The sequence below is a fragment of the Varroa destructor genome, unplaced genomic scaffold, assembly GCF_002443255.2.
Source record: "Varroa destructor unplaced genomic scaffold, Vdes_3.0 BEIS01000004.1, whole genome shotgun sequence".
NCBI classification, from domain to species: domain Eukaryota; kingdom Metazoa; phylum Arthropoda; class Arachnida; order Mesostigmata; family Varroidae; genus Varroa; species Varroa destructor.
The window spans coordinates 21,310,650-21,337,733 of NW_019211457.1; the positions used below are offsets into that span (position 1 = coordinate 21,310,650).

At 36.1% G+C, this 27,084-nt stretch overlaps 2 protein-coding genes across 3 annotated transcripts; both read left to right on the top strand.

Annotated features, from left to right (window-relative positions):
- Positions 1-1,128: 1,128 nt before the first annotated feature.
- Positions 1,129-27,084, top strand: Ilk (integrin linked kinase). Of its 2 annotated transcripts, none has more exons than XM_022802284.2 (7): positions 1,129-1,268; positions 14,589-14,754; positions 19,989-20,181; positions 21,895-22,199; positions 22,650-22,871; positions 24,798-25,020; positions 25,761-27,084. In XM_022802284.2, exons 1-7 carry the CDS (start codon positions 1,180-1,182, stop codon positions 25,916-25,918), a joined length of 1,356 nt encoding a protein of 451 aa, XP_022658019.1. In that variant the 5' UTR covers positions 1,129-1,179; the 3' UTR covers positions 25,919-27,084. The 2 variants fall into 2 exon arrangements, with proteins under 2 accessions (XP_022658019.1, XP_086842896.1); XM_086986770.1 differs by lacking the exon at positions 1,129-1,268 and adding an exon at positions 5,175-5,312.
- On the top strand, positions 5,551-8,408 carry PhKgamma (phosphorylase kinase gamma). The gene has a single exon (XM_086986771.1). The coding sequence runs from the start codon at positions 5,817-5,819 to the stop codon at positions 7,017-7,019; it is 1,203 nt and encodes a 400-aa protein (XP_086842897.1). The 5' UTR covers positions 5,551-5,816; the 3' UTR covers positions 7,020-8,408.

Genomic DNA, 27,084 nt, shown 5'->3' on the forward strand with positions numbered 1-27,084 from the left:
AAACATACTAGAAAGAAATTTTTAGATTTTAAATGTTCTTTCTGGTGCGTTTTTGGCAATTCGCTGCATTACCATCTTCCGCATTTTATACAGCTGCCTTGCACAATCTGCACCACATTTGTGTCTTTCTAGTTAAATTATAACTACACCTGTGAACAGGACAGCCATTATGGTGCTGTTGACCTCTAATAAACAAGAGCATCTTGTAATGTTACTATGAGGTCATGACAGTGTTCTCGATTTATAACTGAACCATGATGATACATTTTAGGGTTATTTAAGTTGCGAACTCGACCTCTTTTCACCTCGAGTTTTTCTCCTAAAAATAATAGTTTACTCTTAATATCCGTTTTCCTCCGTTGCTTTCAGGGGGTTACACATAATAGTTACCAAGGGCCACAGGGTTTTCCCACTATTTGAAATTGGAAATTACCTTCTAGGATATCACATATAATAGATATTATCGAATATTACTGTTTAAAATCGATAGCTTTTCGAGCACAATATCAGTATTCCAGAAGAACACATACATTTATAACTGAATGTATCAAGCTATATATACAGCTTGTATACATATATATATATAGATTGTAATCTATCACATGATTATTTACAGTGTTATGTAGTCTGAAAATCTCAAAAAATCAACGTGCCGCGAAGAGTAATGTCACTTTTGTAGGCAACTTGACAAGATAAAAAACTTTGAACTATTGAGTTATAACTGACATACTTAGACTTGCCATTAGACGCAAACATATGAGCCTATTTATCTTAAAGGTTTTCCTTTATAAAGGGAAGCCCCAAACCTATTTTTCAATCAACCAAACGCTATTTTTTTTTTACTTACCGAGAGAATAACAATAGCTATAGTTCGTACCTCAAAGCTTCGGACTAGAGTTTGACAAACTTTATTCTAAGGCTTTATAAGTCCGAATAAGAGGCTTGACATAAGCGTGGCAATGTAACTGAGTAGATGTGTATTTTGTAACTTGCATGCTTAGTTTTGTTAGCTATTTCTAATGAAAGCATATGTTTTATGTCTATTGGCTTACACCATAATTAGTTCGCAAAACAGCTGATTCAACAGCTAATTAGTACTCACTAAATGTTTATCTTTTGTATTTCAGGCTGCTTCACTACTTCCTATCAGATACACCTACTGTGTAAACTTCGTTTACAATGGAAGATATTTTCCACTGGTGTCGCGAAGGTAATGCATTCCAAGTGCGAGTATGGCTTGAAGACACCGAACATGACATGAATCAAGGGTAAGTTTAATCTACAACTTTTTGCTAAATTTGAACCGAAAATTTAAAAAAGCTCTGGATAATTGGATAAGCATTGGAGTGCACGTTACCTTTGAACATTAATAACCCAGGGTCTTCTATACATCTAATTCTAGTCAAGCGTATTTATTATACAAGATGATTTGAAGCTATCATTATTGATGAAGCATTGTCTGTTAACTAAAAATGGACTGGCAGCAATCAGTTATCCTAGTGGTAAGGTACTCTGTTCTTATGTTCTTATTCAAGTACATAGGACCTTAAATTATATACTTTTATTACATGATAAATACGGTAAATGGGTAGATTTGGGACAATTGGGTTAGAATGGGCTATAAGTGAGTGCCATTTTTTAATATCATGGCTGGTTTTTAAATTATCTAATGTTAGAAAGCCGTTACGTTGCTTACCAATGCCACGTGGCAACTTCGCGGATTGCCATAAAATCAACCAAAAATTCACTCTTGTAAGTTAAAGGAAACCTTAAATTCATTCAATACTTCGATATTACATCAAACGATAATAAAAACCTAAAAAATGTATAGACTCAATATCAATGTAATATTTTTGAAAATTTATATGTCAAAATAGTCTTTTCGGCGGTCAATCTTGAAAGAACTAAATACGGAATTTCGGTGCTGCGAGTCAGTAAATAACTAAAGCGTAATGAATGAAGAGGCATAAGCATATTTGAGTTTTACATAGAGGACGTCGTCCTACGCGAAAAGTTAGTTTGGCAAAAAATGCAGTATAATGGTAAAGTCGCCAGTTATTTTCGCTTTTTTTTTGTCTTGTGGTTAATGTTAATTTATGCGTTAGCTATACGTAAGAGGCATTGAAAGCCAATGCATAGATTAAGGCCCTGTTCGATTCTATGATCCGTGGAATAAGCTCGTTTATATATCACCACTCTTCTTAAGTTTCGTGATGTTTTTCTGAGCAAACAAGGCAAGTGAGGCTGAATAAAACAGAAATTAGAGAGCGTAGCAATCGGAATTGAACATATTTAATACATGAGTAACTATTATTAAGACGAAGGGAAAAGATTAATATTTGTAAATATTAATATGCAAAAGGATACACTGATAATGGATAACGTTTTTATTTTTCCCGTATGACAACACTGACTGTTCTTACTTTTCTAATGTTCATAAATGATGCGTAAACGATTTGTAATGCTACGTATTATTTCTAAATCGAATTGGCTCTTTCAATTTTCACTTTCAAGATTATCTTTAGACATAGATATAAACGCGCTCGAAGAAATAAACACATATATAGGCAACCTATGCTAATAAAAAACTCAATAATTTATGGACCTTGTATGAATACTTATGCTACTCTGAATAATTGGTTTTGCCGTTTCATTACTGTGAACCTTTAAAATAGTTACACGCATGTCTTGCTTTCACCAATGATAGGTGACGAAACAGTCTATTGGCACTGTATTGAGAGAATAAAATAATGATTGGTTGCAACGGAACGATTTATCGAAATCGTGCTGGATCGGGTTCCAATCATGTTAATTTACAGACACAATCGTTGCAAAGACGAAATATATTGGGAAAAAGAGTGCCCGTTGCAGTATATGTGTTAGAATATTGTGCTATGAATATATAGTTTTATCCACTTTGATGTTTTAGGTACTGGTACTACTTTAAGCTTAAGTGAAATTTTGAACTTCACGGAAGATAAGCAGTGGAAACAGTGAACGGTGGTACTAAGAAGGTCTGATGGTGTTTAGAGAATTATAATCTTTCGATAATTTCAGTATATGCGGTACTTTTCAAAGTTATCAATCGATGTTTGAGCTCTATTGGAAGAAATATTCTGTATGAACTAATAACAAAAATGCATATATAGATAATCCCATAAAAACGAAAGGTTTGTTATTTGCGCTCTTTTTTCTATTTTTTTTTGTTGTAGTGGCCCGGAAGTGCGTCTAATTGTAAAGAATAAATGCAAAAAGCAAATATTTGCAGAGCAAGTTGTATGCGAAACTAGAAACATATATATGTTTCCATGAAGAACGGTGGGCTTTTTTAGCAAAAAAATTCTAACAAAAAAGGATTTAGATGGAAGACAAATGCTTTTGTTGAAATATGAGACAAGATTGCCTGAAAAAAAGTAGGCATGCAATAGGTTTACGGTGAAGTCATATGTAAGTTTACAATTTCATTTTGCGATAACTGATGAACTAAAACGCTCTATTTTACTGTCTTAATGTAAAGAAAAACTTTATCCTTATCTATATACATCTCTTCAGCAATTAATTAGCAACTAATAAAGTAAGTAACAATAATAGTAATTTTTATGAGTACATGAACGACGGTCTTAAGAATTGCATTTTAAATGTAACTTTACAGTATCATATTACTATTGTCAGACGCTTCACTGTTTAACAGGTTGGAATTCATGTAGATCAAAAACCACGAGAGCTCAAAATTGGTCCCGAGTAAAGCTGACTGCTGATTCCTTCGTTTCCCTTAGGGCAGTAAAGAACGATATTCTAATACTGCAGTTTTCAGCTTTGGTCATATTGTTGAAATGGGTTACTTCTGAGTTATGTTTGCTGCTTTTCTACGCGTACGATAACAAACAGGTCTAAAATTCTGGAGAAAGAACCGCGCTTTGTATTAGTCAAATATCTATCGCCTCTGAGATCGACCTTCTGTTGAAACCGACCTCTGTTATTTGACCAGTACCAGTTGTTGACATATTTCTAATTTATCGTCTGTTAACAGCCATGTCAGGGTTTCTGAAAGCAAAGTAAAGGTAACACCCAGTTGTGGTGTGGAGTGATCTTTTACGACCGCCTCTAGGCGACCTTTCCAACGCTACGAAACGTGGAATAGTTTTATACACTTGTTCGGATCTTAAGTTAAGCGCTTCGCTGTTAACTGCCAATCGCATTTAATTACGTAGCCTTATAACTTCAAAACACGACTGCGTGATCTGAATTATAGCTTTCGTGTGAGCTTTGTTATTATGATCTATAAAAAAGCCTTCGTGCACCTTTCGCCTCGACCTTCAAAAAATTCGTGTGCAATGTATACCAAAGCAAATCTATACCATCAGCATGTAAACATAGGCAATTTGGATTTGATTCAAATGTAGCCTTGTCTGAAGGTTCTGGTGGAGTGTAGGTGTTGAGATCCCACTGGCATACGTCCAGTTCTCGATAATTCATGCCTTCACGCTTTTATTCTACTTTTCGTTATGTTTTATACCTCTATCTGACTCTATGAACAAATGCACTTCATAATGCTTTATTTAAATTACTTTTCAAGTAAGATTCAGCTTACGTGTCCTATTACACTAGGCTATTACTGTTTATTTACTTCACCTGGTATTCGATTGTTGCTACCGTTGTACAATAGTACTTGTACTACTAGCACTGTATATCATTACTGTGACACACTCGAAAAAGCACTATGGACAGAGTCCGCAAGATACAAGGTATTGCACAAATTAAGCAGAAGTAACGCATTTGTAGCATTCATTCTCCAGGGGGGAGAAAGTATTAAAAAAATGCGATTATAATTGTTTTAAGGTAATAATTAACAAAGAATAGTTCAATTTAACGGAATTCCTACGGTGAAAAAAATGCATGCAAAGCAAAAAGACCACTGCATTTTCCTGCATTAAAACATTGTTTTATACTGATGCATTTTTAGACACAGGTGTTTAGACCGTTTCTCATTTACTGAGTACTGTTTAGTTTATTTAGGCATAAGGCGTTTACTTTGAGATTACATAGATCACGCAGTATGTTGTTTTTGCCTGTCCAGATCAACCTATCCGGGGTTCAATTTGAGGAGTCTCAATGGAAGCCACTAATGCTGTTTCAGGCGAGCCCCCGTCTACATTTTGGTCATCTTTCACTAACTGCAACCACCACGGCTACTAACAACAGCTTCTGCTTCTAACAAGAACAACAATAACTTCGCTCATCAGTTAGTTCGCGGTAATGAACGAAGTGCGCCGCAGTTAAGCTTGTGCCTGAAGATTACTACGCCTTTTCTTGTAAGCCAATTTAAGATATCAGAGTCTCGAAATGAAAATTACTTTTTCTCAAAAAAGTCGTTTTTGGGACCCAATTGTTACCGATTGGCAGCTCAAAAAGTTGTAGCTGCTATTGTCAATCTTACGAGTAACACCACATCGCGCTGGTGTCTTGCCTGAGAGGGAAAACGCCAGAAAGCAACTCTCAAGCGCCATACATTTACCGTCTTCGTAGGTAAGGGAAAATTGAGCTGAGAGGTGCGAATAAGACTAGCATTGCGTGTTGGAGATGAGAGGATGAACAAGACACGAGTGAGTGCCGAGTAAACGGATGCCATTACTATTGATATCTTTCCACGGTCAGAAAGAGGTGAACTGTATCTGCCATCAAGTACTGTGCAGCACCAGTCGTTCTCAGTGAACTTCTTGTTCTCACCAAACAGAAAAACATAGGTAAATTATAAACGTTACTGGTTTAAAACATTTTATGTATTCGGTAAGACGGTTTATTGTGTTATAGGAGTTATGGTAGGCAAACATATACAAGACGATGAACTTCCTGGAAAAGACGTCGCAAAGGAGTTCTATGCTCGCTATGAACCGAAAGAGATATTGGGCAGGGGGGTGAGCTCAACAGTACGTCGGTGTGTAGAAAAAGATACTGGTTACGAATTTGCGGCGAAGATTATCGACGTGTCAAGTTCCGATGCTACGAGTGAATCTTCTTTTCTTGATGCAACTCGAAGAGAAATTTCAATTTTGCGACGAGCAGCTGGTCACCCGCACATTATTCAGCTGCATGACGTGTTTGAATCGACGACGTTTATTTTTCTGGTGCTTGAGCTGTGTCCTCATGGTGAATTGTTTGACTACTTGACCTCGCTAGTGACACTGTCAGAAAAAAAGACTCGTCACATTATGCGCCAGCTTCTGGATGCTGTAGCCTTCATTCATGACCATGACGTTGTGCATCGTGATATCAAGCCTGAAAACATTTTGCTTGATGAGAAATTTAATGTTAAGGTTACAGATTTTGGTTTTGCTACCGAGCTACCCCAACAGGCAGAGCGGCTTCGGGAATTGTGCGGCACGCCGGGCTACCTTGCACCGGAGTTACTAAAAGCTTCGATGTATGAAGCAGAGGATGGCTATGGTCGCGAGGTCGATGTGTGGGCTTGCGGGGTCGTAATGTACACCTTGCTGGTTGGATTTCCACCCTTTTGGCACCGCAAGCAGATGATTATGTTACGCGCGATTATGGAAGGTCGTTACGAATTTAAATCACCTGAGTGGGATGATGTCACTGACACAGCTAAAGACCTAATACAAGCAATGTTAACTGTTGATCCGAGTAAGCGGATCACGGCTCATCAAGCGCTTCAACATCCGTTTTTTGGCGGCGTGTCTGGTGAAAGTCAGCGAGTATTTAACGGAAAGAAAGCTTTCCACCTGGCCTGTCTAACAGTACGCGCCATGATTCGAATACGCCGACTAAAATATACGCCGGAACTAATTACTGCAGACGTTGTTGTTCGTGAACCCTACCGCATACGTACATTACGCAGAGCCGTCGATGCATGCGCTTTCCGTGTGTACAATCACTGGGTAAAACGTGGAGAGGTACAAAATAGGGCTGCGTTATTTGAGAACACACCAAAATGTGACCTTCTTAATATTATCAACAACTCGTACAATGTTAACAAAGAAAACGTACAAGGTTTAATATGAAGAGAACAGGATCTCCTCAGTTGAAGCCGTCTGAAAACAAGTGGGTTTGGAAATATCACGTGTATGTTACTTGCCCCGTTTCTAAATCTCACTTATCGTAGTCTATTAAAACCTGTTTATAGAACTGGAGATCACGTACTCTAAGTGAGGCACAACATATAAAAAACAATTAACATATAAAAACATTAAAAAAAAGTGGAGCACACGTGTAAAATAAAATCACGGCGATAATGATCTAGCAGCGAATGGGTACTTGTGGTAAAGGGAATGCAGCCGGCGAGCTTTTGTGTAATTAAAAACAATTGACATACTACTATAGTAATTAAGTGGACTATTTATTAATTGTACATCAACGTAAACGTATTTTTAATCTAGTAAATTCTAAAGACTAAAAGCATCAGATATTCTATTTGATTGACGTTTTAAATTGTAAAAGATGCTTGGTAGCACGAATCGTCGTCGCTTTCGTTTTGGATGGTTGGAGTGATTGCTCTTATAGTGAATTGGTTCTAGAATACACTCCACTCAAATGCCGTCAATAAATGTGTGAATAATGAAGAATTGACGAACGAACGCATCCAGGTATCACGTTTTGATTCACATAAGTACAATTTCTACGATGCACATAGCCATACCATATAAGAACATTGCTATTATAAAAATTGTTGAATTCTTTCCTACATGTTACGCTATATAGAATTAATAGCAGGCGAATTCTTAAAAAACCGATGGCAAGCCGATTCATGCAGCCGGTAATTATGTCAGACCAATCAGGCATACAACCTTCTGTAATGCAAGCTGTTAAAAATTTAGTAGTGGTCAAGTGAACTACATGAGGTGGTACATGAGCAACAAATTTGAAAGCCCGTGTCGATAAATTACATAAATAACTTTGTAACGACGGCTGGTATTTACCCTTATATAAGTACGGTCGACCAGCAGGAATAAATGGATCAGAGTTGAGAACGCGAATGTGTGTATACATTTTTGCATTCTCAGAAAACATGCCACTTTTTTGACATAGCTACAACGAAGTTGCTTGCGTTAAAATGGTACAAATGCGTGCCTCAGCATACAGCAATTGTGATTTTTAGGATTATTTATTGTCTATAATGCCTGATAGATTTGTCATTTGTCAGTAGTATCATACGTATAAGTTCAATTAGTTATACCCAAAAATTGATTCTTATCTATAAAGAGTGCTCATAGGTATCCTTACTTATTAAAATGCTCGCTGTCGAAATATCTTTGAAGCCTTTTTACTAACAGAATAACCTATGCAAGTAAATTATTTTCTAGACCATGGTTAATAATTTTTATTTTGTACAATTGTCTGATTGTAAGTTATTTAATAAAAAAGAAATATGTGAGTTACTGTCATAAAAAGCATTGTGGAGTTTTCTATCTATTAATGTTTATTTTGAGTAAAGGTTGAATGAAATTTGAATCGGGACTCTATAAGCTGTTTTTCACCCGTCTTTAAAAAAGCATATCTTTTTATTGAAGAACATTTACTAACCACTGTGTTGATGATTTTTGATCACCTTTATTGAATCTTCTACCATGTTTACAAGGTATTTGGACATAAAACGGTGTTTACGTTGTGAATATATAGCCCTAAGAACATTAATTTCGTCTTTAATTTCAATATGGCTTTATTAAGAAATTTTGCATTAGGCTAAAAAGGTGGTAAAAACAAGCACTGCCTCCTTCTCTAGGGATACGTTGCACTTCTTAACCTACAATTATATTTTCTCGTAACATTATAAGTCCGTCTTAAGTTTCGTTTTCATTTATATTTGTTTTATTTTGGAAAAAATCTATATTTGTTAGATGTTGCTAACACGCGAAATGGGCAATTGCTAAGCTTTTAAGGTACCCAAAAAATCCAAGGGTTCTGATGGACTTCTATTTCAACGCGATTAGGTGCTAGTATTCCAACGACTTAGCGTAGGGATTACAATTTTGACTTTTGCTAACAAGAAGCAGACATTTAAGAAAGACTAGGGTAAGAATGTCGAATCCTTTCTTGTGTGTGATAGAAGTGTGCGAATTTTTTTGCTGCTTCCGCTGAAGCATATGGGGTAGCAGTATAAGGTTCTATTGCTAAGGCATGCTGAGTACCGCCAAAAAGCAGAAAGTAAATGTGTGCCTTGCGTCTCCGTATCAGCACCTTCATTGTTGTATGTAATGTCCTCCGATGACAGTGTTCAGATACACAGATTTAAATAGGGATATCTAACTGTCACATTTAAAACTTCGAAGATTTTTAGACTCCCTATTAATGTGCAGGTCTCAGTAGTACATATTATCATCCTTGCCCAAAATTTCCTTTAGTAAATGATGAAACCTTAGGTGGATTAACGCTAAATACGGTCAAGTCATAAATTATCGTCGTTGACAAGCTTGGAAAAGCGTTAGACGCTGTAGTTTACCTAGTCGTTAGTCTTCTCTCAGAAAACGAGGCAGATTAACTTAGAAATATGTGAAGATCTAAGGAGTCCTAATTTCCAGAAATTTACCTCTACGAACAAATTGAATCTTTTACTTATTTACTTATTGGATAACTCTTTTGATTCTCTCAGATAAGTGCCAATCGTTGAAAAGAAACAAAATTCATATTAGCACAACGCGTCGGCTGGCAGGCTGATCTATTTAAAGATACAGCCTAGTCTTGCTGCCTTTCATCTCTACAGAAGCGTGCAGCAAAGTAGCGTATTCAAAAATCAGAGACTTACTATTTGAAAAAGAGAGATTCTTACTGTGCATAAGTAAATACTGAATAAATACTGTAAATACCGAATGTAAAATAAAAATTTAGTCTACACGCAACCTGGCTCACCCGTAGTGTCCGTACGCTTGTATGAAAATAAACTACTTCAAATGTAAATACCATAGAATGGCACGATGAAGTTAAATGCCACCTACAATCTATTTTTGCCATGCATTGTTAAAGTAACTCAAGTGTTTTTTGAAAACTCCGACATAAACCTCAAAATACGTATGTTGAATTAAAAATCTTTCAAATGTGATCGTTCATTTTTAAACTTTCAAATAAAGGTGCCTCGCCAAAGTGTCATTGGTCTTTATTACTTGCCTTTGTAAAGGGCGAATATGAAGAAATCTGACTAAATTGTCAGCACACAAACCGAACTATTTTTCCAGCATTGCTAAAATTTAATGGCGCATGGTTGCGCCATTAAAATAGACTGCTCACAACTACTATATGTATATAGCATATATAGATACACTTTAGTTTACTATCAAGTTTGACATTTTTAAGATATAGAAAGTTTATTTCTTTAAGAAATAGTTAATGCAACGTATATTTTATGTTTTTATATGGAACTGAGCACGATAATTCAAATCTGCGAAACGCGATAATATGAGATAGCTTAATTTCATTACCAAACTTCACCCCAGTGTCACCGATTGGTCGGCCAAATCAGTTACTACATTTTCAAACTCTCTGGCTTTATTAACAAGGAAATTTATATAAAAAGTAAATATCTTTAATCGTAGCTCAGTAAAATATGAAGGCGCTGAAAGTTGCAACAAGAATGTAAAGTTGCGTCATTGGGGCCAATTAAACAGAAATTTAACCATGTCAGATGGAGTATAAAAGTGAAAAGTCGTTCAACAGGTCAGACGATACTCACTCAAATGAGAAGTGTTTGTTTTAGATTTGTACGTTAGTCAAAATCCAAGATTTTTTCTACAGATTGGGAAATTACGGGCTGTGATCGAAACCAGTTAGATGAGTTAAGTACATTGGAAAACAGAAAATCAAAGTTATATTACAAAGTTAGACTTAAACTACATCAATTCATGTGATACCTCAAATTTTCCTCAATGGAAGTTGCCTCTTCATTGACTGATTGGCGGTCCGTTAGATAGTATCTCAGTCGTTTAGAAGAAACGCATCGTCGTTCATATGTAACACGAAAATGGGATGCATAGTAAAGTAGCTGAAAATTTGATTCTAGGTAAGATCACTTTTGTTTGGGTTACTACAATATTGCTTAGGGTAAAACACGTTCTGGAAGCCGTTATTGAAAGCTAAGCCAAAACTACTGTATCAGAATGCCTAATATTTAGCGCGTATGCAGATAGTTGGTCCTAATGATATAAAATAGGTATCGATTGCGAGTATTTTAGGAGACTGCAATGAGAGTATGTTTTTAATTACTTGAATGAAGAAGAATATTTCACTGAAATTACAGCGAAAAGACTGGTGTAAAAAACGTAGTTCCTTAAAAGGCAGCCTTGAAGTTCCCTGTAATTCCATTTTCTAATTTCATTCACACAACAAGTGAGATGACGTAACGAAATTAAAAATTTTACTTCTCAAACCAATAATGTTAGCTTGTAGTAGGCCCAGAAACTTGGTTTTTGACTACACGAGCTGGAACAACGATATTCTGGGATACGCCAGATGTACCTCCTTTTACTGTTTGCACATTGAAGCCAGCGCTATAAACTTCTGAACAGTTGTACACTTGACTTAGTTTGCCATATATAATCTCTAATATATATATAATATATATATATATATATATATATAACCGTTTCAAAACAAGAAAACGATCGAAATCTTACGAACTTAAATCCGGAACATATGATTGCTTGAACTATCGTTTAGTCCGCTATCCTTTGATCTAGGCCATGATTAAAGCTCAACGTCGAGCCCGTGCATTCTGTCTGTCGATTGCGTGATACATTCACAAGGTTCTTCATGAAGTCGACATATCTGGCATTGACTTCTTCTGTTTCAGACAGTATCTCGCAATAATAAAGGCCTTTGGTATTCATCTTGAGAATAAGCATTAGCTTAGCCCGAAATTATTGGTCACTGTTACCAGAGTCGTTTTTTGTCCTATTTATGCCCAGTCCTTTTCTAATGTTGGCATGAACCCATATCTTAATTAGGTTAGGTTAACTTAACTGGACGGTTTTTTGTAAGTAGTAATTGCAAACATTCTCTGTAGAGTATACCACGCGTGTTTCCGTCTGTTCTGGATTATGTTGGTGAGGAAGCTAGTTTTAGCTTTCCCCCTTCACTTTCAGTTTTTCCTATAGTTCCGCACTGAACCGACAGAAAGCACGTTGTCTATACTCTCTTTCACTCAAAAGTTTTGATAGTCCCAGCAACTTGTGCTTCCTTTAAGGGTACGCAGGTATAGTCAAAACTTTGTTTATGAGACTACACTCGCTTTATTGGACAGATCAGTATTTGGCCGCTTTAAAGGATAGGTTATACTCTTGAGTATAGGACAATAAATTGAGTTCTTTAAGTGTGAACAAATCTATGCAATTAACTTTTAGAAACAGCAATCGCTAGATAAAACTGTCAGAAGGAGGCTAGTGACTTCACTTGACTTAAAATAAAGAACTCGCAAGTACTACTGAACATAACAGCAAGGCGCATCATTTAAATTATCTCTTGGAAACACAGCTGCAGAAATAGTTCACTGTATAAGCCGTGTACTCCGTAAATGGTCTAATCTAATACTAAAAAGCACCGTCTTTAGTTTAAAAAATGCTATTTAAAATATCTTGTTAGGTTCGTTTGGTGACTTACAGCAGGTGTTATCCTCTACAGCTTCATGAGTATTGGTTCGCGGATTACTACTGAAGCGTATGGTCAATTACTAGAAGAGAAGATGAAAAAATGTTTAATTAAGCGGCCTAGATTAGTTAACAGAGGTAAACCACATCTCTTATTTGACAACGTTCGACCTCATGCCTCAAGAATTACGGCGGAAAAAATGTACAAGTCACAGTTAGTAGCCCTCTAACATCTACTGTACTTATGTTAGTTATACAAATTACCATTTATTTCAAAATTTAAACAATTTTTTGGCAGAATAATTATTCAAATCTCAATATAGTGTGGAAATTGCATTTCGAGACTTCATGACTCCCCCCCCCCCCCCCAGATGGTCGTAATAATGATGCATTCTGCAATAAGATATAAACGAAAAATCTCAGAAAAACTCAAGCCAACTACTCGACGTTTCCCACCGAATAACCTAATAATAATAATCATAATAGTAAAATAAGATTATTTCGGTCAGTATTCACGTTACACGCGAAACATACTCATCATGTGCGTTTGTTTGAGTATTTGTTTATAATTAATAGTCACATTGAAGATCTGTTGAAACTTTAAGTGTTAAAATAGCCTCATTCTATCAGCTCATGGTGCACTTTGGTTCTGTTCACCACCTTATTCATTGATTCGCCCGTTATGTTCTCAGATGCCATGTACGTTGAAACTACAGGGTTTGTCAAAAGGTTGGAACAGTTTATTAGAGAAAACGGCTTTTGTTTAACATCTAGTAAAAAATTCTAGAAAAAACGTGATTTGAAAATTCTGTCTTGATAGGAAAGCTCTCTTCTGGTGTTCATGCAGCGTACTTAAAACCATTTTCATTAACAAATGTATGTAATTTGATTTGCTAGTGACGAGAAAACATAGTAACCCGTCTGCACGAAATTTAAAAATATGGCTTTTTGTAAAAACATACCTTTGCAAGATGAGGCTGTTAAACAGCTTATATCATGCGTGTCCCGGACGTTATGCTGAAAAAGGGTAAATTTGCCTCATTTATGTGTCTTTTTTATAAAATAGATTTATTTACATTTTAAGGTTGGCCAATATACAGACCCTCGCCGATCGTTTCGTTTTTTTTAGGCATCTCTGGGTGTTTAAAACCCTTTCAGTTTTACCAAAGACAAATTGAGAGATATATGAGTATTCGTGTTTTTTAACAGTTTGTGGGGTACCTAGCCCTATAATTTTTGATCAGATTCGAAAAATTTTAAATGTTTTTGTTTAATTTAAAATAAAACCCCCATTTTACGACGGTGGTTTAGTGGCAGCTAAGTTTCCCGTCTATATCAGCTGGTCAGCCAGAAGGGACTAGTTCAAGATTTTGTCTTTGAATTTAGTAAATTACTTGCAGCGTTTCCGTAAGTATTTCGGAGTGATAGTTTTTTTGATACGCGACACATTGTTTATATAACAAGAAGCAAAATAAAGTTAGACCGAAAATGTGTATTATTTAATCTAAAGTATTCTTCTTTATAGCCTAAGTTCAAGTTAAAAAGGAAAGAACTCTTTCGAATAATACATAGAACTAAACAATTAATAGAAATATAAATGAGAAAGAAATATTTGAAGGATCCGCCAGCACTTTTTGACAAAGCTAACATATATGTATTAGTTGTTTAAAGATACTGTGCATCAACATGAAACCTATACGTAAACTATAAAGTCAGAGATGATGACTTTGATAAAATTACACTCTTATATTCTATATAGAATGGTCGTAACTCTGTAGTCGTGGTAGATAAGAGAGATATAAGAAATATAAAGTTTGGGTAGACTTTTCGGTAATTGTTCCGCTAAGATTTACAAAACAGCTTGGATTTACATAACGAACTCAACAAATTTCTGCGATGCCATGCTGCTTTTCCGCATAAGAGAATTCTAATTCATATAAAAAAGATGTAAAGGACATAAAAATAATGTTAGTTACATAAGCTTATATTATTGTATTTTAGGGATGATCATGGTTTCACTGCTTTGCACTGGGCCGCTAAAGAAGGTCACGTTGGGATCGTGGATCTATTGATTAATCGTGGATGTCGTGTTAACGCTTTCAACCTTGGAGATGATACCGCGCTTCATCTCGCATCAGCCCACGGTCATCGCGATGTAGTTATTATGGTATGTATATTGCTAAGGTTTTTCAAGCTGAATCGCCTGTCTTTAGATCTTAAAAATGCCTCTATTTTAAATTTTTATTTGAGGCGAATTTTAGTAAAAGCTTGAGAAATATATAGTGTACTAATTGGCCTTAAAAATGACGTTAGCAATGTGATTTTTTAAATGCCAATAATTATAAAATTTTTATGCATTAAAAAGCGCGATCTTGTCATTGTTCTAAAAACGAATATCATCTCTGATGCTGGTTAACTCTTGCCATATCCACGGGCACTGTCTAGTACGACCACCACGTACGATATGGATCAATGATTTAGACAATAGGTTATATATAGTACCGACAATGGAATCATTTTGGCCAATCATTTGGCCATCAATGGCCATCATCACAATAAATATGTCATAAAATAATCCTCGTTTATGAAGTTTATGAACTAATTCTCGTAGAACAACAATACAAGATTAGCGAAATTGAGTAGGCCCTGATAATGGCTGAGACTTAATTTTTTCCATTTGATATGAATATTAGGGTTAGAGAAAGCTAGATACAAGTTCAGGGTCTAGTCATTCTGGCTTACGATGTGATCTCAATCGATTGTTTTGCTAGCGGGAGGCAAATAGTCAATTTTACTATTTTGTGAGCTTGTGATCATGCCACATATTTTAAGACATAGACTAGAACATGCAGCATAGTAACAAGATCACATACGTTTATTGCGTTTATACAGTCAATTTCATTTCATTTACTAAGATCAACTTATAAGAATCGAAGTTCTGCTCTCATATCTGTAATAAATAGCACTTAATAGTTTCTTCCCATTTGTAGCTCCGTATGCTAGTTTTGCGTCTTTTGAAAAAAATACAAATACACATTTTTAACGAGTTGATACGAGCTTGTGCTGACTGTATAGGAGACCTTAGGTTCTTTTCACTGGAATTTTGCTAATGACATTTATGCTATTACTAAAAATCGACCTAGTGAGATACACTGTTATATCATTTTTTATTTATAGGATATTTTAAAAGGCGAAATCAATCTTGAGGAATGACAGAGTTTAGTTACAAATGCTTAGCGTATGGAGTGCTTGATTTATGAAAAAACGAAGATAGTGTGTTTTGACTTTATAAATAAGTTCCTGAGTGACATAATATTCAAAACATAATAGCAGGTATTTCCGCTTGCAATATGGTCTTGATGTTGTGAATGAATCAGTATCCTTTATCACAATTCAAAGTTAGGAAATGTATAAAATGCAAATGATAAAGTGTTACTCCTGACTGTTTATCCGGTGTAAACACCGTCCACCACAAATATTGCTTCAACTCAAGACCTCAGTCTTTCACAACTTTCAAATGATTCTTTTGCAAACGTGTGAACGCTTTCCTGCTAGCACGAATGAGAACAACGATACAACTATATCTAGAGTTGTTCTATAACGTTTCAGCTCGCAACATACGGCAGTAATATGTGCTAATTCGAGAATATGCTCATATTTTCAAGCAGCCCACCGTACAGTAACGGGCTAATATGGATCAATGCTAGCCTTCTTTCAGACTTTTCTAGCTATACACAATTGCGCAACACTTCGTGGAGCAGTCAGATTACGTTCTTTGGTGATACGTCCGCCTTTTTGGAAGTATCATGATGTCGACTTTGCTGGAGACCACACTTAAATTTTCTTTTATTCTCCTCTCGACCGTTTATTTGTATTGACAATAGGAATGTTTTCATCAGAGAAGGACCAAAGGCAGCCTATAGTTTCACTGGCGCGAAAACTGTACATCAACAAGCTAATCGAAACATAAAAATCGCCAGAAATGCACTTCTATAATAAGTTTTTCATTTACCTGTGCTGGAATTTGCTCGTTTTTCGGCAGCCGCAAGTTGATTTACTGTCGGTTTGGGAAAAAGTATATAATTTCGGTAGGGGTTTGTCCAGCCCAAAGGGACTAAGTAATGGCTGATATTCGCCCGAATTCTTAAAACGACACACTGCTTTTCGCCATGGCTGCAAGTGTATTTATATTTTTTTTTGAAGGTGCTTTCTTTGAACGTGCTTTCATCCAGTACTATCAGCTTTGGGTGAATTGTGAAGCACTAGGCCGTTCATCGAAGACGAGTATCTTGACTTGTCGGTAGGCCAAGGTTGAATTTTAGTAAAACACGCTAAGCACGACAGATCCAGCAGGTCTAAGTTTTGGACAGATGTACTATACACTGGTTGTTTGAATAGACATATTCCCCTTTAAAACAAATTTTTAAATTGTTAAATTGGAAATTTGGGATTATAAGAAATGTTTTTTGTGACATTTTAATGACTTTTCAAGCCCTTATAAATTAATCTGTTAGAGATTTCCGCTACTCTTCAAACATTTTGAGAACCATAGGTAATCTATAGATAAAAAGAAGTTTTCCTTTATATAGTGCGGTTAAAGCCGGAAGTGGACGGCAACCCAATATTAAGGCATAATTGGGCCCTGCATAGTCTCCACCAGGATAAATTGGTTCCAATTTATCCTTCATAGTTACCATTGGAGTCACGAACTCGGTGCCATCTCGGGTAAAGAAGTTCGCTTCGACATTGCCATCAGACCTGAAGCTGAGTTGAAGGCTGCGGTTGTGGTTTATGGAAGATAGCATTGACATCATCCTTGACTATGGGTCGTTTGTCTTTTTGCAGTGATTTAAACCGAATTTCAAAATCTGAGGAATAAAACGTTTGACTAGATCAAGGCACTGCTGAAGGGTAGCTTAGACTGCATCGAGGCTATATTCTTTAGAGGCCTGTTGAGTGTAATAGTTTTTAAAAACTAGCGGCTTCTCAGATAGATAGCAACGCGACACTGACAACAGTACGTCCCACTGCTTTTGACTTGTACTTCCTAAAACAAATAGGTGAACGCCGACATTGACGCACCAGAGTAATACAGTATTGACTGCTTGCAAGTAAGTTAAATTTGGAAAGCTAGAATCTTGTATTTTCGAAAAATTGCTATGGTTGACAGTTATAGATGTTTCGTGAAATCCGGCCATATACACTTGCTTCAGGCATCTTCAGGATTTCTCGCTATTACTGATGATACTGGCTTTTTTTCTAATCTCTTGACGAGAAGATATTACGTGACCTGATCTCCACATTGCTTGCACTCTTCATTTCATTTTGATGGGCTCGGATGTCGCACTTCAAATTATTTTTGTTGTATAATCTGTCTTCAGGAGCGTAAAAAGCTAAGTAGTAGCCAGGTGGTGACGTCATATGAAACCTTGTTTTATGAACTATAAGAATATATATGATTAATCTAATAATAATGTTACCAAATGTTTGATTATTCAAATTTTAAAGCAGAGGCAAGCGGGGGCTTGAGAAATAGCAAGGGTCTAGATGAAAGACACTATTTTGGTCAATACTAATAATGAAAATAAAGAAGTCACAAAGGCCGTCCAACATAATTTTTTGCTGACTAAAATGTGTTGTTGTGCAAAATGTTACCAATTATCCCTCAATGAATTGAAAACATGGCGTTTCCAATCGAATACTGAAAGGCACCTGCGCGAGGTGCTCCCAAGTAGGATGCGCGCTTTCCGCTGCGATTCAATCACAAACATTTGGGAGGAAAAGCCTCTTTTATACATTAGACAAAAACGAACCAGAAACTCCACAATATCTCAGGTCAATCAAGTTACCCTTTGTTGTGCAATCATTTCCTAATGCATGTTGTGTAACGATACGTAATGAATGCATAATATTCTATAGCCGATGGTGACCTGTTTGCCACACCACCCGTGGATAGGCTGAGCGATTTTTAAATTAACGGAACCTGTCTGTAGAAGGAAGAAATGCCTTATCATGATATGATTATTAAGATGATTAAATACCTACAAACTATGATCTTTGCCTTCTATTCAGGATTTGGGTAACGCGAGGCATAGTGAATTAAGCAGATGTTAACCGATTAATCGAGGTAACATCTCCGGGTCTAGGGTGGTTTTATTATTGCTAGCGGATAACGAGATTTGATGGCGGTGCACACGAAAAGCAAAATTTAACTCTTAGCCATTTACTCTGTCTAATTTCTAATATATATCAAATTATAGAAGTAGCCAGTACAGCATGCAAACGATGGCGTTATGCTGTATCTAGAACGTTTCGCTGTTAATTTTTCTACAAACTTTACACTCTTTAATCACTCGCCTTTGCGTGTAGTTAGTACAGAAGAGTGCTGCCTTAGTTGGCCTATAGTGTTGAGGATATTGCTTCAATGTATATAGGCTATCGAATTTATCCAATGGATAAACAACTATGTGTATTTTGTTTTCGCCAGGCAATAATATAAGAAATTTATCACCATAAATCACTTAGTGTTTCTTAAACAAACCATCGGCATTAAAAAATGGTTTAAATTTTCGTATTGGGCAGCTGGGTGTTTGAGCGTCCTTACAGTCTGACGATAGTTGGCCCCCGAAGTGTGAGCGTGATATTTCTTAATGCTACTGTCTCCGCTTTGCGTGGAAAACTTCTGATTTATCTGATGAAATTTGACTCTTCCAGTAATTGTTAATAAACCTGACATCAGTCGGTGTGCGGACAAGTTCGAACGATAATGAGAATTTATTTACACTCGATGAAGGACCAGGGCGATCGGACCGTGTAGCAAAATAAAATGCATTTTTGAATTTGCTCGATTGAAGATGATTAGATGACGTTGGACGACCCGTCGCCTTTAACCAATTTAGACTATTGTCGAACTTCCGGAGTATTTAGAGAAATACTTTTCAATATAAGGTTGGTTAAGTTGTGCTTAGAGGCTATGTAATTGTAATGCGACGGCAAAAAACTTTACATTTATTCATGTTTCTACAATATTTCGAGTTAAGAAAATGATATACTGTTGTACAATGTTCTTGGCAAAAAACAGCCTTACTTATAGCTATATATAATACTGTGTAACCATACGTGATACAGAACGAATTTATATTTAACTATTTGGCCGTTCGCCACACTTACCACCTGCCTCTTATTGTTCTTCATCAAAATATTTTTGGGTTTTCATATTATTAGGATACTTCTGAAATACTGATTTACGTTCTAGCCACTGAGTGCACATGTTTGCTATTAACATCTGTTCACATTTGTTACTTTTCTCATTAGGTAACTGGGTTAAAAGATGTAATTTGGACAATTTTTACATTACCATTACTTATTAATTGGCATGTACTGGTTTATTTTGCTACACAGCTGCTCACGAACAAAGCGGAGGTGAACGTAATGAATGAGCATGGTAACACACCTCTCCACTACGCCTGTTTTTGGGGATATGGACAGATCGCAGAGGACCTGATTACCGCAGGAGCGCATGCCGCCATAGCAAACAAATATGGTGAGACGCCACTTGACAAGTGCAAAGGACTTCTTCCTGAGAAGCTTCACGGTAAGAAAAACGCTACATTATCGGTTTTCTTTACCTCAGGTCGAACGATTCGTAACTATACCATAAGAAGGCTCCCCCTGATTCTGAAAATCACTACCATCTTCCCGCGCTTTTTTGTTCCGCTACCGAAGGTACTACATAAGTGACGCATGCTTAGTAGTATTAGTGCTTAGTAGCCTTCGGTAGACGCTGTTGTGTATAACAAAAATGATATCGTATCTTTCGTTCGATAATTTTCGATATTTCATTCTTAAACACAAATTCCTGAGTTATTTGATCAATACCATTAATTCCCCAGCGTTACAGCCCTTCTAGTTAGCAATGATGAAAGATAAGCTTCTTTTTATTATACTGTTGATCGACATATAAATTTTTATCATTCAGGTGCATTAATTTAAGAGAAGATGATCCGGATAGTAGGTACCAGTTAATATAATCACGATGTTAGTGTATGTCGCCTATGGTTCACAGATACCAGTATATAGACAATAACAGCGTTGGAGAACTCGGAATGTCAGGCTTCCAACGCATCCCACGTATCCTCAATAACTGTCTTTTGAAAGTATATCAGTGAAATTTTTGTCGGTTTCTGAATAGATAATCATATTTTTATGCCTAAGTTCAGACAAATTCTGTCAGTAGAGCCAATTCATTAAACTTATTTGGCCGATTTGAAAAGGGTGGCGTATTACGACCATCAGTTTAACAAGCTTCTTAGAAACATTGCATGAGATTATAGCTTAATGAAGACAACCACTTTCTAGCAAAAAAGAATTATTGGTTTTGTTTTTAGGTTGTGCTTCTCTATTTTAGTAAGTCAAAGTAATATGGATTATAGGCCTTTATCTATTTAAGACTTTCCTTCAAGCACAACTTTTGATGTTTAAAACCATTGGCAGTAATTTCACTATGTCTATCTTCAGTAAAATTATTCCCAAAAAATAGCTGATCCAAAAAGAGGTTTATCTCACTATTTATAGCCTAAGGCAGAGCTTAAAAATCTATAGTGATCTGATCGCCATAATGGTAAAAGCAAGTCTAGGTTTGATATCATCTTACCTATAATATTTTACTTAGAACGACATTATTTTTCTCTCATAACAATTAGAGGTGAGCTATTTTCTGTTTTTTTTTAATCGAATTTTGTCCCTTACTTATTTGAAGTTATTTTATATCATTTCCTTACGCTATTTTGGTTTCAGCAAAAAACCTCTGTACTGCTACGATACCATTGACTCTATCATAACGCCAACCAAGCGGGTGCAAACATTAGGTCATTTTTAAATATAAATTTACTAAAAATAATTAGGTAGACCTATACTCACACACCTTCGTGGAGCTTAAGTACCCCTATTTTACGTATACTTACAAAAATCCAAAAGAGAAAAAGTATAAGCATTATTAGTTAGTTGATTTGGTGCAGTCTTCGCAACGTTTAATAGAGATATTAAAAGAACTGTCCTACGTGCTCGGGTAACTATTTTAATTTAAAAATTAATGATTATCTTTAAAATCAAAGGCTGGTCTGAGGTCTCACATGCTTTATTCATTAATAGTTCGTATTATATGATTACATAGTTTACCTTTAGCTTATCCTTAAGGGTCACTTGGATATCTTTGATAAGTCACAACAGTAGTTGTATCGAGTATGAAGGATTTCGGACATTATAGGTATATTTTTTGTTTGTATGGTTTCGTGACGTTTATATATAGATTTAGCAGTAGAGAAGGGTCAAGATCTTGCACCAATCGCATACAAGGACTTCTCGTGGTCAGGTACAAAGACTCGTGCCCGAGATGCTACTCTTTCCAGACATCGCCACATTGAACTTGAACAACTGAAGTTCCTGGAAAAAATTGGTAGTAGCCACACTGGTGAAACGTGGAAAGGAACATTTCAGGGCAACGATGTCATCTGCAAGATACTCAAGATAGGTGATGTAACCCCACGTATACAAAGAGATTTCAACGACCAGTACCCAAAACTGAGAATCTTCTCGCATCCGAATATTCTCCCGGTATGTCATTTAATTTTACGTGCGGTGCGCTCCGTTTCTTTCTTCGATTTTTTGAGCACCAGTAGCAACTATAGTGCCAGCAACCTCTTTAATTCGTTTGAGTAATTTGTGTGGAGCTTCTTGTTGTAAGCCATGATAAAAGTACTTTCCTTTTCGGGAAGCTTTTCGGAACTATCCTTATAGTATTACATCAAAGTTACAGCTTCGTTAATTGTAAACTCATGATCCATATTTACGTAGCAATAAAAAGACTGGCAATAAAGCGACCGTGTCAATATAGAAGATTGGCAAAGAGCTGGCAAAGTTTACTAACAACTAGTGAGAGATAATTCAACTATTACCAAAACATGCCCATGGTTAGGAGAAAGTAAAACAATAATTGCAGCAGCCCTTATTCGTTCTAGACACGTGAATAAAGTTGTATACTTTTATGTTGTATATTTTATCTAGGTGATCGGTTGCGTATCTCAGCCTCCGCATCTTATCGTGGTGCAGCAGTACCTTCCTGTGGGCTCCCTACATGATGTATTGCATGGTAAACAGCGGAGTAATATTGTTGTAGACTCGTCTCAAGTTTTACGGTTCGCATTGGACATCGCTCGAGGAATGGCGTTTTTACATTCTATTGACCCCATGCTTCCTGGGTACAACCTATGCACAAGACATGTCATGGTACATAATAGTATAACATATAATTCTTGGCTAAATCTAGATTATTAGCGCAAACTTGCGTATTTGTTTTCAGGTTTCGTCTAGAAAGTTTTGCATATGAAGACGGCTCTTAAATACCATGCATTGTATGGGTATAGGAGTCGTATGTTAGTCGCATTTTTAGTTTACTGGAGCCAAAGGTAGAAGAGACATCTTCCGGTAGAAAATTGCCGGAATTAAAGCGCAGATGCTACAGTGACTCTTTCTGCCAAACAAAGGACGCATGCTTCACGCGACCTTGGTATTATAAAATCTATTGTATTACTATGATAATGAGCCTTTCGGTGGGTATAATGGAAAGATTCAAAAGAGCAATCGAATTAGTGTACGTCACAAACCTTCCTTCAATGCGTCGGTCTTTAAAAGAAAGGAGGGGAGATTGCCTGACTTACGTTGTGAGATTGTACGACGATCGCAACTGGCTTCCATGTTGCATTACCAAGTAAAATATTAGCATCACATAAATCAAAATTTTACACACCTTTAAAAACATTTAAGATATATTAGCAGTTGTTTTCATTAATTTCTAAACTATATCAGGACAAAATTTTCTGGAGATACTGGCTAAAGCATCTTCTATTTAGGAACAAAGTCGCATTAAATGCGCATTGTTTAATACACGCTTAACCAAGGTGATGCCTTTAAATCCAGTTAAGAGTACTCTGAGAGGACTGACATTAGGGCACGTATTATCAGGCAATCCGTATTTGAATGATTTATTAAGCGCGGCAAGATCAGATCTATTTGCAACAGGGAGATCAGAAATATTGCAAAGACTACCAACGTCAGACGAATTATAGTATTAATGCTTACTGATATGAGTAATCCGACTCACGTCGTAATAAACTAATAGCACGATAGACATAAGCTATTTAGCGGAACAGGCTAGTTAGCGTGTATATACTTCTACGGAGATAAATAGGCTGATTGCAGAAAATAGATGTAATAGGTATGCGACGAATGCAGAGATCACTGACGAACGCCTATAAATTCATAATATATAGTATTTGCAGTATAAATTATCAAAATGCACGTGCAGTTTTTTTGTTCATACACCAAAAGGCGCGATTATTTAAATTGATGAAAATATATGCACTAGGTGTGTAGGACTTGGAACCAAAAAATGCATCTAAACTAAGCAAGAAATGTATAAGCATCTTTGCCACAAGAAACCTTTTTTTGCAAGACGAGCTTTCATCTCGTAGAAAAGTCAAAACCTATCGAGAAAAGGCTTGCTTTTACCCGTCAATTTGCGTACTTTTCAATAAACATTTGCATAAATTGGAAGAGTATCAATCGTATAATTCACAAAAAGGTATATCTGTCGTTTAAATTTTCTCTTGTTCACATTATTTCCATATTTTGTTGATCAAAATAGAACTTCGCTACATTTAGCTGTAGTTTCCCTATGGGTGTCACAATACAGTTCACGCTTTATTAAATTAAAGGTAATATAGAACACATTTTTGATTAATATACAAACATTCTCTACGAGAGTCACTTATCTGTACAATATTTTGCAGCTACCTACTTTCAGTAATGTAAACAAACGCCATCGTAGTATTTTTATTTTATAGTGCTATTTAAACTGTAAATATGTAGATAGCGAACAATCAGTCTCAGGCTTTTTCCTACAGTGTGCTAAAGGTTTAAAATTGTCTCAACGTTGGACCCGACACGTTTCGCTGCATAGTTAATGAATCATGGCCAAAAGTTGCCTTACAAAAACGACGCATGCGGGCTGAGATTTACTAGCGTTCTCTTATACAATAATATAACCTCTTCATATAATACCATAATAAAATACATAGATATGTCCATAAATACTTGCGAAACATATTATTTGCGGGGCATTCTATAGTAAGTCATTTGCTGTTTTTATTTTAGGTTGATGAGCTCATGACTGCTTATGTGAATATGGCAGACACGCGATTTTCGTTTGAGCATCCAGAAAAGTGTTTCGAACCATCAGGATACGCACCCGAGGCTCTACAGAAACGACAAGAAGATATCAATTGGAAAGCAGCAGATATGTGGTCATTCGCTATTTTGCTGTGGGAGCTGGCCACACGTGAAGTTCCTTTTGCTAATATACCCCCTATGATCATGGGTATGTACAGAAGAAAATATGAGCTATCTTTTTTCAAGTTCAAAAGTATTTAATACATTGTTTTGAAATTTGTTGTGTTTTGTTTTTGGATGTTTGCCATCGTTACTCCATAAAAGCTCAAGTCAAGAAAAAATTAAATTGGAAGTATAAGACAAGTTAAGAGGGCTCGGAAATGACCGAAATAATATTTAACTCAAAGTGAGTCTACCACGTTTAGCGTTCTTGTGATTCAAAGCCATCTAGTAAAAAGCGTACTTCTAGATTAAACAATTGGAACGACGCTAGTGATCACAATACTAGTTTCTCTAAGTCAAATTCTGGAAAGGATGTCTCTACGAGATTGTTGACATTTTGCAATGAATGCCTTAGAGTTAAATCTCATTTATAGTGATAGTTGCAATGTGCTCTGTCCGCAGACGCACATTATTCTCCAGAATACTGGCAGTACAAATAAGGATGTGTGTTTATGCTCACAATATTTCAGTCGTAATGGTGCAATAGGATTCAAAGCACTGTAAACCTTAGTATGAAATTTTGGTTATGAGACATGTTATGAAGAAGCGTGCGTGTAAAATCGACGGAAGTACCAGTATCTTTATTTAAAATATGAAAAGGCTGTAAATTCCGGTGTGGACTCCTTTTTAAAAATATATTGGTTGCAATTTAGTTATTTTTGCTATTCAGATTTAACAGATTGAAAAGCATTCTGTTGGTTAATATTTACGTGTATACCCTTACAGGTATGAGGATTGCGATGGAAAATCTTAGAGTACCAATTCCCCCTGGAATATCTCCTCACATGGCTCGCTTAATCAAAATCTGCATGAATGAAGACCCTGGTAGAAGACCAACGTTCGAGCAGGTTATTCCTATTCTCGAAAAAATGGTCTCTAGGTAGATACATACTAAGGAAGTTCGAGAACGTAGAAGCTTCAATACTGACCGGCCAGCATAAATGTGTTTGGTAATTATGGTGTAGAGGATTGTTTTACCTTTATAAGTTTGGCGAGCCATTGTCATGAAAAAACACGTTTTTTTGAACTCCTGCATCAACACTATTAACATTAAACGGAAAACTAAGTTTAATGCACAATCATAAAACAAATCTATAACTAACCTTCTTTAGGAAATCGTATTATAAACAGATGTAAATGATATGAACATAACATTTACATCGGAAAGTTTGTGAAAAGGGTAAGGAAAAGATTAAAAAAAAAAAGTACGTTCATGTTGTTTGCTCGTTTGAAACAACCGTAAATGCATCCTTTATTGTTCATTCATTTTATTTGATATATATATATGCAATCTCACATAGGAAGCTGTCGTTTATAGCCGGTACAGCCTACTTAAAATTCAAAGTAATATGGGTTATAATGTTAATCGCCGCTGGCAATTCACGAAAAATAGATAAAGATGCTGCAAGGGCTGCATACTTTTACAAAGTTCGGAAACAATTGCGAACTTTGAAAGGTGGTGATTTATAATTTATTTGCCAATTAAGTATATGCTATTAATGTCATTGGTTGTAATTAAATAACCTCTGTGCAACTGAGTGCATATCACCATTGCTAATTAATTTGCTGTCATTAAAAATAGAAAAATAGGTGGGTGTTTTTTCTAAGTTTTATTCGGCCTTGTATAGCTTTAACGAAACGTATTACCAAATAGGGAGCCGAATCTACGAACTCACCTACTTTTTCACAAAGTGCTGAAAAAATCAGGAAATTTTGCGGTGTTCAAAAAAGCATGACAACCGTCTAAATCGTCTGAAAAAGCGCAACCCCAAAGAAATGCGTTTTTTTAACGATGCTCGTGAAACTACGTAATTCAGTTGATGCTCCTTATTACTACCCACTTTCTGAATCATCTAAATCTTTCAAACAAGCGTTCCAGAAAGACGTTTAAAATATTAAACAAAAAACAACTTTCCGTAAAATTGCTTGTCTGAAACTGTACTCGATGTTTCTGTGTGAAATTACTTAGCTTTTTTAAGTACCATAGAGTTGCGTGGCTTTTCAAGCAACTTCTAAACAAAAACAAAATAAATGAAAATACTTAAAGTTC

Excerpts from the sequence above, each read along its gene's own strand:
- Ilk (XM_022802284.2), top strand. The coding sequence starts at position 1,180 with ATGGAAGATATTTTCCACTGGTGTCGCGAAGGTAATGCATTCCAAGTG. Across the intron at positions 20,182-21,894 it reads TCTTCCTGAGAAGCTTCACG|ATTTAGCAGTAGAGAAGGGT; the intron begins GTAAGAAAAACG and ends GTTTATATATAG. Across the intron at positions 25,021-25,760 it reads TATACCCCCTATGATCATGG|GTATGAGGATTGCGATGGAA; the intron begins GTATGTACAGAA and ends ATACCCTTACAG.
- PhKgamma (XM_086986771.1), top strand. The coding sequence starts at position 5,817 with ATGGTAGGCAAACATATACAAGACGATGAACTTCCTGGAAAAGACGTC.